At 48.9% G+C, this 12,813-nt stretch overlaps 1 protein-coding gene across 1 annotated transcript in view; it reads right to left on the reverse strand.

Annotated features, from left to right (window-relative positions):
• Positions 1–1,013, reverse strand: part of PARL (presenilin associated rhomboid like) — a 45,440-nt gene extending 44,427 nt beyond the window's left edge. The window contains exon 1 of the mRNA XM_075556117.1: positions 861–1,013. Coding sequence (XP_075412232.1) covers positions 861–985 — 125 coding nt within the window. The 5' untranslated portion in view covers positions 986–1,013. The remainder of the gene's footprint in view (positions 1–860) is intronic.
• Positions 1,014–12,813: the final 11,800 nt, after the last annotated feature.

The raw sequence follows: 12,813 nt of genomic DNA on the forward strand, positions 1-12,813 counted from the left end.
GACTGGTTAGATGCACGGGAATACTTGCTAAAGAGTTACAGCTTATTCCTCCTCTCTGGTGATGCTGATGTGGTTGGAAATGAAAACCATATATTCCATAATCACTCCACCGGAGGCCTACATCGGGCCACCGGAGTCTGGGCAGCAGGTAAGGATGCAGCGCTCCTGGTGACCGAGGCCAAGCTTCTAATCCTCGCTGGAAACGGAAGGGTCGATCAGCGTGCACACAAGATCAGGAACAAATGTCGAACCAATACACACCAGATTCGTGGGCGATTCATGGATTTCCCTCTCCCCCATTCGGTGGGTACTTTAGAATTTGTTCTAAGACAGCACACTCTTCATCCACTGGGGAAGTCTTTCCAAATCACCTATCCCGGGTCAAGAAAGAAGCCTCTCCTAAGGCAGAAACACTGCATCGGGCCGAGCGACGTCCACCTCTCACTCCCCGAAAGTGGACGCCGAGGCCAGGCTGGCTGCGCAATCCGACTGGGAACGCGGGGAATCTGAACGCCCGGGTGAGCCGGCGGGCAACGCCACGGCGGTCCGGCGGCTTCGCTCGGGGACGGCGTTAGCCCCGCAGGACTCTGCGGCTCGGCGCGCCCTGCCCGTCGCGTCCCGCCCGAGGGGACAGGGTCAGCCGGGGCTCGGGCGGCGCGACAAGCCGAGACGCGAGCGCGCGGACGACGGAGGGGAAAACAAAAGAGAGGCTGGGGGACCGGCGGGGTAGGCAGCGAAGCCCCGGGGAGAACGGGGTAAGGCCAGGAGCCAACCAAGAGGCCAGGGCGGCCTCCCAGCTTGGGGTGCGCGGCCGGAGCCCAGGGCCCCGGCGGCGAGGAGGCGACGGCGGCGGCCATTACCTGCGTCCGAGCAGCCGCGGCGGGGCCAGGGCCGCGGTGGGCTCCGAGCAGCCTCGGGCGCCCGCCAGCGGAGCCCACGCCTGCCCGCAGCCCCGGCCTCCGTGCGCCCAGCCTCGCCACGCCATCTTCCCAACCTCCGTCCCCCATGGCCCGACCGCCCCACCCACCGCCGGAACCACTTCCGGGGCGCAGGACGGGGCCCTAGAGCGCCGCGCAGCAGGCTAGAGCGCCGCGCAGCAGCCTAGCGCGCCCCCCTGCGGCCACGCCCAGCCCCGGCCGGCCCAGAGCACCGCGGCCTGGCGAGCTGGGCACCTGCAGGACGGTCAGGCGCCACGCCATCTGCAGATCGTGAAGCTGCGCAGAAACGAACAGGAATGCCTTTGAGTCGTGTTGAGCAATACTGGGTACCTTGCTTGCTGAAAGTGAAGACGATTCGAAGCTCTTGACGGATGAAAGATTCAATATTTCAAATATTTCAATAGATGACGCATCAACTTAAAGGGAACAAATAATTCCCACAACTGTACCAGTAAGCAGCAGCCTGGGAAATGGAGAAATGGTGGAAGTAGTCAGGGGGTTCATTTTACCTGGGGCCACCATCGGTGCCCCATGGGAGCAGCTGATGGTGCTGGCAGTGAGCAGATGGGCTGCGAGGACCTTGACGGTGTGTTAAAAACACAAAGATGTCGCTTTGAAAGCTAAGATGCCCCTGATCCAAGCCATGCTAATACGTGTGGAAGTCGGACCGTGAATAGGGAAGCGTGAGGGAGAACTAATGCATTTGAATTATGATTCCGATGAGGAATAGATCGCGGACAGATCTGTGCTTGCAGAAGCACCACCCGAATGTTCTTTAGAAAGGAGGGTGGTGGGATATTGTCTCACTTTTTCTTTTTAATAGTAAAAGTTACAGAAGTTTATTGAAGGACAGAGACAGTCCCGACTAGGAAGACACCCAAGCTCACAGTGAAAATGGATGCTCCGCTGGATAGTGATGAGAAATCCATTTTCCTGTAGTCAGAGCAGGAGCCAAAACGTATAAACTCATAGTTGGTCGAGATACAATCAAGAGACAAAGGCGGGTATCGTAGAAGTGGGAACTTGGCCGGGACGGGTGGATAATCTATAATAAACAGAGTTACAGTTTGACTACCGGCATGGCCGGGATCCTAGCTGCATGTTCCACTTGCAGATGAGGCAGGGTTCATAGGCCCCTAAACGTGCCCGGGGTGCACCAGGAGCCCCATCTAGCACGGTGTGGCTCCCGCCTCAGCCCAGAGCTGGTTGTGTAGCAGGACTTGTCAATGACTGCTGTGTGGTGAAGGCAAGGGCTGGCCGTCGGGGAATTCGAGTTGGTGATGAACAAGGGAGGCTCCCATCTTTCTCACTGCCAGCCACCAGTGTGGATTTGTCCTGTGGGGCTCCTGTCTCCATCAAATGCTTCTCGCCAAAGGTCAAGATGGCCGTGCAGTGTCAGGCCAACTGACAATTCACTGTCTTCTCTCTCGCCACTTTCATTCAGTTGCTCCTCCTACTTGCTATTCAAACAGCTTCTCTATCAGGTTCTCTGAAGCTCAAAACCCAAACTCACTGCCATCGAGTCAATGCCAACTCAGAGCGACCCTAAAAGACAGAGTAGAACTGCCCCAGGGAGCTTGCAAGACTGTCTTTCCCTCACAGAGCAGCTCATGGCTTCCATCGCAGCCCAACGCATCACAACTCTGCCTCCAAGGCTGCCGACTAGCCATTCGCGTAGATTCCACTTGGTCTGGCTGCCTTTGTCATGGAGGGTCTGTGTAGCATGCTGCCCAGGCTGCCATCTTGCTGGGAATCCCGCCAAGTAACATGTTTAACCATTTAAAGAATGAAGACAAATACACTTCAATATAGAAGATTCAAAATCTTCAAGATTAGATCGATCCAAAAGATACATATCTATCCATTGGAATATGACAGCATAACTTTATAAGTCCAAAGGAAGAATTGAAAAAAGCAAAGCGATATGTTAAATCTGGGGTTATAATGTAGACAGATACCTCACAGAGACCCTCGGTTGTTGAAGCAGAGGGAGCAAGGTAATAAACAGGCAATGATAGTATGAGCTGTGTCAAGGTCAGAAAGCGTACGGAGCTGTGGGAATTTCCTGGTGAGGGGCATAACCCAGTTGGTGGACAAGAGCTGGTAGGCTGGGAGGAAAGGCAACGTAGAGACACTGATGGAGGTTCCCAAAAGAAGAAACACACTGGAAGGTTCTAGGCAGGGAGAGTAACCTTTGTGGTGTCTCCCAGGGCATGACTCACTGAGAAACAAAAATCAATTCACTTAGACTATGTCGTAGTTGTCAAACCTGGAGTGTGATTGAGCAGCAGCTTATCTGGTAGGACTCACCTGTCGTAGCCCAGGAGCTCTGGTGCGTGTGTGTAGTGGTCACACACTGAGATGCTAACTGCAGATCAGCCGTCCAAAACCACCAGCGCGCCGTAGGAGAAAGACAAACTATTTTTTTTTATAATAATTTTATTGGGGGCTCATAGAGCTCATCACAATCCATACAAACATCCCTTGTGTCAAGCACATTTGTACATTTGTTGCCATCGTCACTTTCAAAACATTTTCTTTCTACTTGAGCCCTTGGTATCAGCTCCTCATTTTCCCCCTGCCTCCCCACGTTCCCTCCCTCCCAAACCCTTGATAATTTATAAATTTTTATTATTTTTTCATATCTTACACTGACTAATGTCTCCCTTCACCCACTTTCTGATGTCCATCCCCCAGGGAAGGGGTCAATCACAATAGAGCATTGTGATCGGTTCTCCCTTTCTCCCCCCACCTTGCCCTTCCCCTCCTGGTATCACAACTCTCATTATTGGTCCTGAGGAGTTTGTCTGTCCTGGATTCCCTGTGTTTCCAGCTCTTATCTGTACCCTTATCTATACATCCTCTGGCCTAGCTGGATTTGTAAAGTAGAATTGGGATCATGATAGTGGGGGAGAGGAAGCCGTAAAGAAGTAGGGGAAAGTTGTATGTTTCATCAGTGCTCTATTACACCCTGACTGGCTCGAAAAGACAGACTTTTTAAAGAGTTTCATATATAGTGTCAGGAACTCACAGGAGTCGTTCTGCCTTGTCCTACAGGGTTGACATCCGTCACCATCTACTCAGTGGCATGGAGAGAGAGTTGAGTCAGGGTCTTGGCAACTCCCATGGTAAGAGAAGATGGGGGAAGACACTGATATTAGATGGTTCCATTTTGAGTGCTTGTTCATTCAATGAGGAAATTGGTCATGTGGTCACCCTCGTGGGTTTGACATGAACCACCCCCGGAGGAGGAAGGGAGAATCTCTTCCAACTACCATCAACAAAGAAGAGCCAGGAGAGGAGCACATCCTTTGGGTCCCAAGATCCGTGCACACTGAGCCTCCGTGATACAGAAAGTATCGCCGGGGAAGTAGCAGAGGAGCATCAGCAGCAGAACCACCAGTCAGAGCACAGACAGAGCCGCAGGCTTCCCAGCCCAGGGCGCCAGTAACGCTGAGTGTCTTGTACAGGAGGGCTGCTTGCAGCGTGGGTGTCCCCAAGCACTTACAGAGGTGGCAAGTGTATTGATCTGTTAGGTAGCAGAATAGGGGGTTGCTCCTCTCCATGCCTGGGGGGACCTACAGGAGGTTGGAAGCCAATGCGCAAATTCAAGCCCGAGCCAGGGGGGCGGTACACCTGGGTTGGCTCAAACTAGGCCAGGTGAGCGTAATTCAGCCAATGGGGTCAACCAGTACCGTGGACCACGCCTCCCAAGGGAGGGCCCTAAAGGCTGGAGCCTGGAGACCACCGCCTTCTTTTCCAGCCACTCCTGCGCCTCCTGCTTGGCTGTGCTGTGGTCTCTCTCTGGCCTCCACTCCTCCCCAACCCCCCCACCCCGCCCCCGTGGGTGTGTAGTGTCCCGAGGGTGCCTGTGCTCAGTGACTACATAGCCTCAAACTTTTTCTGTCCTTTATAAAAAAGTCCACTTGGATCACAAACCAGGCTTCGGCGTGAATTCTTTCCCATGCAAAGCCAGGAACCGAGGTATTTCCCACTGGAGAAATCTAACCTCCCACTGGAGAGAGCTAGCTGAGAGAGTTGGTTCTGAGGTTTGGCAGTACAGCATGCCTTTGGAGGAAGTGAGGGATGGAGGGAAAGAGAAGAGAGGTAGAGAGGGAGAAGGTGGGAAAGAGGGAGAAAGAATGAGGCGTGCCTACAGGCATGGCTGAGAAAAGGCTTTCTTGACCAAAAAGCTATTTCTGTTCTCGCACATTAACTTCTCTCAGAAAGCCCATTGTGAAGCGTGTGGTCACAATGAATTGTTGAAACCAGCTGAGAAGCAGAGACTGTTGAGAGGAAGGTTGGTGTCAGAATTGGCCAAGAACAAAGAGGCAGGTCTGAACTTGGCCTGAGAGGAATCCGCCTTTGGGTGGACATGGAGTTGGATTCTCCTTCCCGGGTGATCTCAGAGGAGGGGAAATGGCCCCTCCTGTACCTGATACGTTAGCATGTGACTTTCCTATAAGCTCGGTGAAAAAGAGGAAGCCCCCAGTGGGACCCAAAGAGCTCGAAGCTCAGGGCTCCTCACCTTTAATGCATCTCGCCAAATCTGTCAGTGTCATCCAGCCCTTTCAAATGGTCTTGTGGGAACTGAGCATCAGGATGGAACTGCTGGGAGCAATAGATTGTCCTCTGTCCCCAACCCAGGGGGCTTGTGTTTTCTACGAGTATCAATGAAACTACACCGGGCTAAATTGTTAGCTTTAACAGCATAAAATAGTGGATCCTTCTCAATACTCTATAGGGATCTGAGTTTGCAATTTCAGAGAGAGGACTTCTCATGGTGCTAACTAACAATTACTTAGATGTGGTCATAGGGCTGAAGGCAAACGAGAAATGAACTGAAGGTCGCTAAAGGTGAAGAAGCCCTGAAACTGAGCATCTTGGGTTGGATTGCCTTGGGCTTGGGATGGAGGGCCAAGACTTCAGTGAAGTAGATATCGTTAGCCGTTCTGAAGAGGTCCTAGAAACGGCAGAAAGCCTCCACCAAACAGAAAGGCATCCTCAGTGTGATTTGTGAACAAGTGAACTGAAGGACTCCTAGGGGCCAGCATAGGAAATGACCCACCTCCAGGACCAGGGGACCTAGGGCTGGGGTGTGCTGGCTGCCCTCTGCTTGCCCCTCCAGCGCCTCTCTAAGCTGCTCTAGCCCCCTGGAGGCTGACCTGCGTGCCCCACACCAGTGGTCTCCTTTACCCTCTGGCCTCTAGCTTGGCTCTGTCCGTTGCAGGCACCAGCAGGAGACCGTGGTGATAGAAGAAGGCGTCTCCACAGACCTGGCGAGTTCTTCTCTGGCACATGGGGCCTCTGTGAGTCAGAATGGGCCCAACGACACATGGTAACAGCAGTGTTCTCCGCCTCCCTCCCTCCTCCAGCCACATGGGCTGGATGTTCTCTGTTAATTGCGCCTCTGGAGTGAGAGTTGTGTGTTCTGCCAGGCGCTAGAGCAGTGGTTCTCAGCCTTCCTAATGCCATGGCCCTTTCATACAGTTCCTCTTGTTGTGCTCTGTATGTGGGCGTATCTGCATGTGGGCGGACCCGCCTGGAGACGGAGGAGCCGCGTCTCTGTTCCTAAGACCATCAGAAATATGGTCTTAGGGAACCCCAGTGAAAGGGTCATTGGACCCCCAAAGGGGTCGCAACCCACAGGTTGAGAACCGCTATAATAGAGTGACATAGGAAGGACAAACTCACTACTATGGTAATAACTCATAGCGACCCTATAGGACAGGGTAGAACTGCCCTGTGGGTTCCTGAGACTGTAACTATGGGGTGGGGACAGGGTGCCCCCTCAAAAATAAAACATGGAATCCCCCCAAGCTATGTACTTAAAATTTTTTTTTTACAAAACAACCTTATCACCTTCAAAGTCCTCCATTACACTTAATGCATTTGTCAAATCTGCGATCCTGTTCTTGGAAAGATTTCTCAAACTCATCTGTTTGCATGGCTGACAACACCTCCCTTGGTTTTTGTTTGTTCTGATCGCTTCTAAGTGATCAAATCGCTGTTCTTTGAAGCCCCTCTGCATTCTTGGAAACCAAAAAAAGTCACACAGAGCAAGGGCAGGTGAGTCAGGTGCGGGGGGGTGCAAGAGAGGCATGATGTTTTCTGCCAAAAACCGGTGCACTGAGATGACTGCGTGAGCAGGTGCATTGTCCTGGTGGCAAAACCAGTCCCCAGCCTCCCACAAATCAGGCCTTTTTCTGTCAGACACTATGCAATCTTTTCAGAACCTCTAAATAGAAAGCTTGATTAACCATCTGACCTGGTGGAACGAAATCCAAGTGCACTACAAGTGGACATTTTCATCCATTCTGGAAGGTGACAGACGCCCAGGTTGGGGTTTGTCATCAATCTACATTTCTGTTTTTGACACGAAAAAACCACTCCATACACTTGAGTTTTTCCCATAGCGCTGTCCTTGTAAGCTGTGTTCAACATCACAACAATTTTTGTAGCATTTTTCCAGAGAAGGAAAAAAAATGTCACAGCCGCACGCTGTTCTCTTAAATTGGCCATCACAAAACACAAAGTTCCAGCACAAATGCTTTTATGAAAAAATCCACTGTGACCAGAGAGAACCTTCCCTGGTGATGCCGCTGGGTGCACTAACTCAGAGCAAGTTGCTTGATGCTCACCTAGGGGGGTGAAATGCATATTATGGAAAGCTCTGCCCAGCAGAGCTTTTTTCTGTTGTTGTGTTTTTGTGGGGGCAGGGGGGCAGGCAGGGGGTGAGTACTCCCTCATATTTACGGGAGTAGAAAGCCCCATCTTTCTATTGTGGAGCAGCTGGCGGTTTCAAACTGCTGAACTTGCAGTTATGTAAGGTCAATGTATAACCATTATGCCACCAGGGCTCCTCTATTTGGAGAAACCTGGAGAAACAGGATCGTCTGGGAATAGTCTGAAATCATCAGCTGAGAGAATGAATGGGAGCAATCTCCAAGGTGTGCTTGGAATGCTCCAGGCATGTGTATCTTTATTGTTATTCTAGTTTGCTATTTATTAGACACTTAATATGTGCCGGGTACTGTGTTAAGTATTTATCTACTTTTATTCATTTATCTACTTATTTTGCTTTGTTTCAAAAGGGTTAAAAACAAGGGAGTAAAATACATGTCCAGCCTTGCTATGTCTCCAAACTCCAAACTCACCATCATCAAGTTGATGCCGACCACAGTGAGTCTATCGGGCAGGTACAGCTGCCCCTGTGGGCTTCCGAGGCTGTAACTCTTTATGGGAGTAGAAAGCCTTGTTTTTCTCCCTAGGAGGCGCTGGTGGTTTCAAACTGCTTACCTTGCTGATTGCAGTCCAGTGCGTGACCACTACACCACCAGGGCTCCTTGGCCCTCTCTAGGCGGCTCTTTGATAAGCATCCAGACTAGTTAGTGGGTGAATAGCTCATTTTACACATTGTCATCAGAACACGTTTTGGTACACTTTTGTAGCTGAAAAATTTGGGGGGATTGTCATTCAGGGAGGACTAGCATAGGCCACTGAATAGTTCCGAGGATTAAGAGTATATTTTGGACATTAACAACTTCTGTTCCAGGGAACTGAGTGACATTATATTGGTGTACTTATATTGGTGTGCATTACATTGTGTACTTTCTTCCAAGAAGTCTTTGTTTGGACTGGCCTCGATGCCCAAGAATAGCAAGCAAAAGATCTTGCCTCACCCTGAGGTGATGAAGCACACTTAGGTCTGGGGAATAAGTAGTTCAGTCCTTAAATTCTAACTTCAAGCTGGAGGCTATGGACTACCTGTGGGCTAGATAACAATTTATAAAACACTCTGAGCTCAGTATTTAATTTAAATGTTAAGGTCTAATTGCCCTAAAAACTCATTAAAGTACCCTGTTTCCCCGAAAGTAAGACATCCCCCCAAAATAAGACCTACTTACAGTTTTGCCTCTCACTGAAATATAAGGCATCCCCCTGAAAATAAGACCTCCCTGACAATAAGGCCCCCAAAGCTACCGTAACTCTGGACTCTGGACCATAGCAGTAGGTGCCACTGTGCAGCTCAGTGTTGGCCTCAGTGCAGCCAGAGCAGGCAGGAAGTATGAGGTCTCTTTTAATAAAACAATAGACAATAAATGTGTACCATATTCTTCTTCGTGGAAAAATAAGACATCCCCTGAAAATAAGACCTAGCGCATCTTTGGGAACAAAAATTAATATAAGACACTGTCTTATTTTCGGGGAAACAGGGTAAGTGGTGTCATCCCCCTTCAACAGATGGGGGAACTGACGCTTGAGAAATTTCAACTCCTTGCAAGGTAATACAGCGTGTGTGCAAACCAGCAAGAACAAGAAAAGTCAGGGCATATCCAAAAGAACCTCTTGAGCCCTAGATGTGGTTTTTAGAGAATTTAACTCAATCCTTTGGAAAGGGCTTTCTTAATGCATCAAAGTGGAGCATCGGGCTTTTTTTGTCTTTTAACTTTTATTGTGAATAAGATGGGGGTTTACACTTTAGATAATCATTTTTATGTTCAGCGATATAAACTACTTGTCGACAGTGTTGTGGTGGGTTCTATATGGAGCCGCTAACCACGGGTGTTGCCAGGAGCAAAGGTCTGGGATTGCCTGTCGCTGTGTCAGCAAAGGCAGAAAGCAGGCTGACTCATGAAACTCGAAATGTATTCTGCAAGCATAAGACAGGAGGAAAGGGGGGCAGCTTGCTACCTCCAAACTGCTTCAAAAATCTAGTGAAAATCAAGAAGTTATATACCCGAACTACATGACGAAAGGCAGATTTTGCAAGATCATAGAAAACAATACCACAAGCTTTGTGATCAATTATATATTATTATTGTTGTTGGTATTTCATATCTTATACTGTCCATAGCCTCCCTTCACCCACATTTGTTTTATTTGTCCCCCTGGGGGCTGTATATCCAACCTTGTGATGGGTTCCCCCTTTCTCCCTCTTCTCCCTCCCACCATTCCCTCCCCTCATGATATCGCTACGCCCACTACTGTTCCTGAGGGGTTTATCTGTCCTGGATTCCGTGTGTCCAGACTCTTGTTTGTACCAATGTGTGTACTCCTGTCTAGCCTGGTTTGTAAGGTAGAACTGGGTCATGGTAGTGGAGTGGGGAGGGAAGCATTCAGGAACTAGAGGAATGATGTGTGTTTCATTGGTGCTATACTGCACCCTGGTTGAATTGTCTCTTCCTTGTAACCCTTCTGTGGGGGGATGTCCACCTGTCCTTAGAGATGGGTTTTGGTCTCCACTCCAACCCCCTCGTTCACATCGATATAATTGTTTGTTGTGGATCTTTTGATACCTGATACCTGATTCTGTCAACACCTCATCATCACACAGGCTGGTGTGCTTCTTCCATATGGGCTTATTTCCTTCCCTGCTAGATGGTCGCTTGTTTAACTTCAAGCCTTTAAGACACCAGACACTATATCTTGTGTTAGCCAGGCACCATCAGCTTTCTTCACCACATTTGCTTATGCACACATTTTGTCTCCAGTGATTGTGTTGGGAAGGTGAGTATCACAGAGTGCCAGGTTATTAGAACAAAATATTCTTGTGTTTAGGGAAGCCTTGAGTAGAAGCTCAAAGTCTGTTTACTATTTTAATACTTAACATAAATAAATGTTAATTGACCTCTATGCCCACCATTACCAATTAATATATTTACATATATATATCTATAGCTATACTTCTATAAATAATTTTTGCCTCTTAGTTCTTTGCTCTATTTACTTTCACCTTCCTCCTGTCCCACTGTCCCACTGTCATGCTCACCCTCCATTCAGCTCTCAGTAATTCCTCTAGGACTCATTGCACTTGATTAAATCCCACCAGGCATTCTACGCCCTCCTCACCACCAATTTTAGATATCTTGTGTTCCCTTATCTCTGAGTTTATTGACTCCCCTCCCTACTCCCTCCTCTTCCATGTCCCCCTCAGGACCACTGGTCCTGTTTCTTTGTCCTTGGAATTGTTTATCCTATCTTTTAAAAAATTTATTCATTTTATTGGGGCTCATACAATTCTTATCACAATCTATATATACATCCATTATGTCAAGCATATTTATACATTTGTTGCCATCATCATTCTCAAAACATTTGCTTTCTACTTGAGCTCTTGATATCAGCTCCTCATTTCCTCCTCACCCTCCCTGCTCCCTCCTCCCTCATGAACCCTTGATAATTTATAAATTATTATCATTTTGTCATATCTTACACTGTCTGATGACTCCCTCCACCCACTTTTCTGTTGTCCATCCCCCAGGGAGGAGGTTATATGTAGATCCTTGTAATCGGTTCCCTTTGCCTATCTTTTATACATAGACATGGAGCGAAAGAAAAAGGAGGAAAAAATAGTTCTGGGTCTGTCTGCTGACCCTTATGAGTGTTTTTGAGTCGGGTCTGATGAGGTGCCCAGCCCTCCCCGGAGTCAGAAGTCTATTATCAGTATTTCTCTGGCGCTTGGTTACTGTACTCCCCTGGCTGTGCTCTTGCACTCCCTTTGAGTTTCACTCTGGTGTGGTAGCGTCAGACCGGCTCACTTTCCATACAATGTCTCCAGTGCTGTCCCCCATAGGACTGTGGGTGAGTGAGGGGATGTTGTGTCTTGTGGCAGGGGCCGGCCCTATGGTTCTCTCTGTACATTGGCTGCTCTGAGGTGTGTTAGTCTAGGGAAACAAATCCACAGAAACTTATATGTATAAGAGAGAGTTTTATATAAAGGCTAAGTGTATATTAATACAGCATCCCAACCCAGTGCTGTCCAAACCCACAAGCCCAACATTAGTCCATCTGTCCAACACCAATCTACAAAGTCCTCCTTCATCTCACAAAACACTCACTATGACGCCGACTGCAGGAGGAAAGCCGAATCAGTGAGTGTGTAAGCATCTCAGCGCTGGCAGGCGTCTCCACACGGCTACTCCAGTACCCAGGGCTGCATCAGGGTAGGTCCATGCTGCTTCTCCTCAGGGATGTCTTGCAGGAAGTGAGCCGTGCCAGCTGAAGCAAGGAACTGGCCAAGGCAGCTGCACCCTGGTTCGACCATCAAAAACAAGAGACCCGAGAACTAGAAAGGCGAGGCTCACTGAGCCATTTAACTCTCTGTGCTTTAATTAAACCCACATGTGTTTATCAGCCAGGTTGGCACAATAAACCTTAACCTTAACTATTTCAGCAGGGATATCATTCCCAGGGCCTGGTGGGCCATGATGAGGTTCTCTCTCTCTCTCTCTCTCTTTCCCTCTTAGTTTGCACTTGTGTGGTCTGGACAGAGTCACTCTCCCCGGACTATATCTTCAGTGTTGTCCTCTGTATTACATTCTTCTGGGGAGAGGGTCGACATAGCTCAGCTTGGGCCTGGTCCACTACTGAATAAACTTAAAAGGAATTTTTACTGCAAAGGAAAGGCTGTTACATGTTGGATTTCCAACAAACTAAATTTAAATGATGTTACATTTATAGTGTTTTGAGTAACACCAGGTTAACTCTTTCATCCCCCTACACACCAAGGTTGCCAGTTTGGACCCACTTGCTCCACAGCAGAAAATGGAGGCTTCAACTCCTGTAAAGAGCTGAGGGCTCCCTGAGATCCAGAGCATGTGGAAGATCCGGGGCAGCACTCTTATCTTCCCTTGTCTGTGGATACTGAGCTGAGTCCGTTTCCAAGGACATCCACAGCGGATGGCAGCAAGGTAGCCAAACGGCCCACCCTTGAATCCTCTTCTAACCTCGACCATCAGAATTACAGCCCTGAGGGTCCAGGCAGAGAGGGACGAGGAGGAAGAGCTGATGGATTGATGACAGTATAACCCCACTCAAAGGGTGTAAATAACAGAATTGGTTTTTATGTTTGTTTGTTTTAAATCATTTTATT

Source organism: Tenrec ecaudatus, chromosome 8 (genome assembly GCF_050624435.1).
Source record: "Tenrec ecaudatus isolate mTenEca1 chromosome 8, mTenEca1.hap1, whole genome shotgun sequence".
NCBI classification, from domain to species: Eukaryota; Metazoa; Chordata; class Mammalia; order Afrosoricida; family Tenrecidae; genus Tenrec; species Tenrec ecaudatus.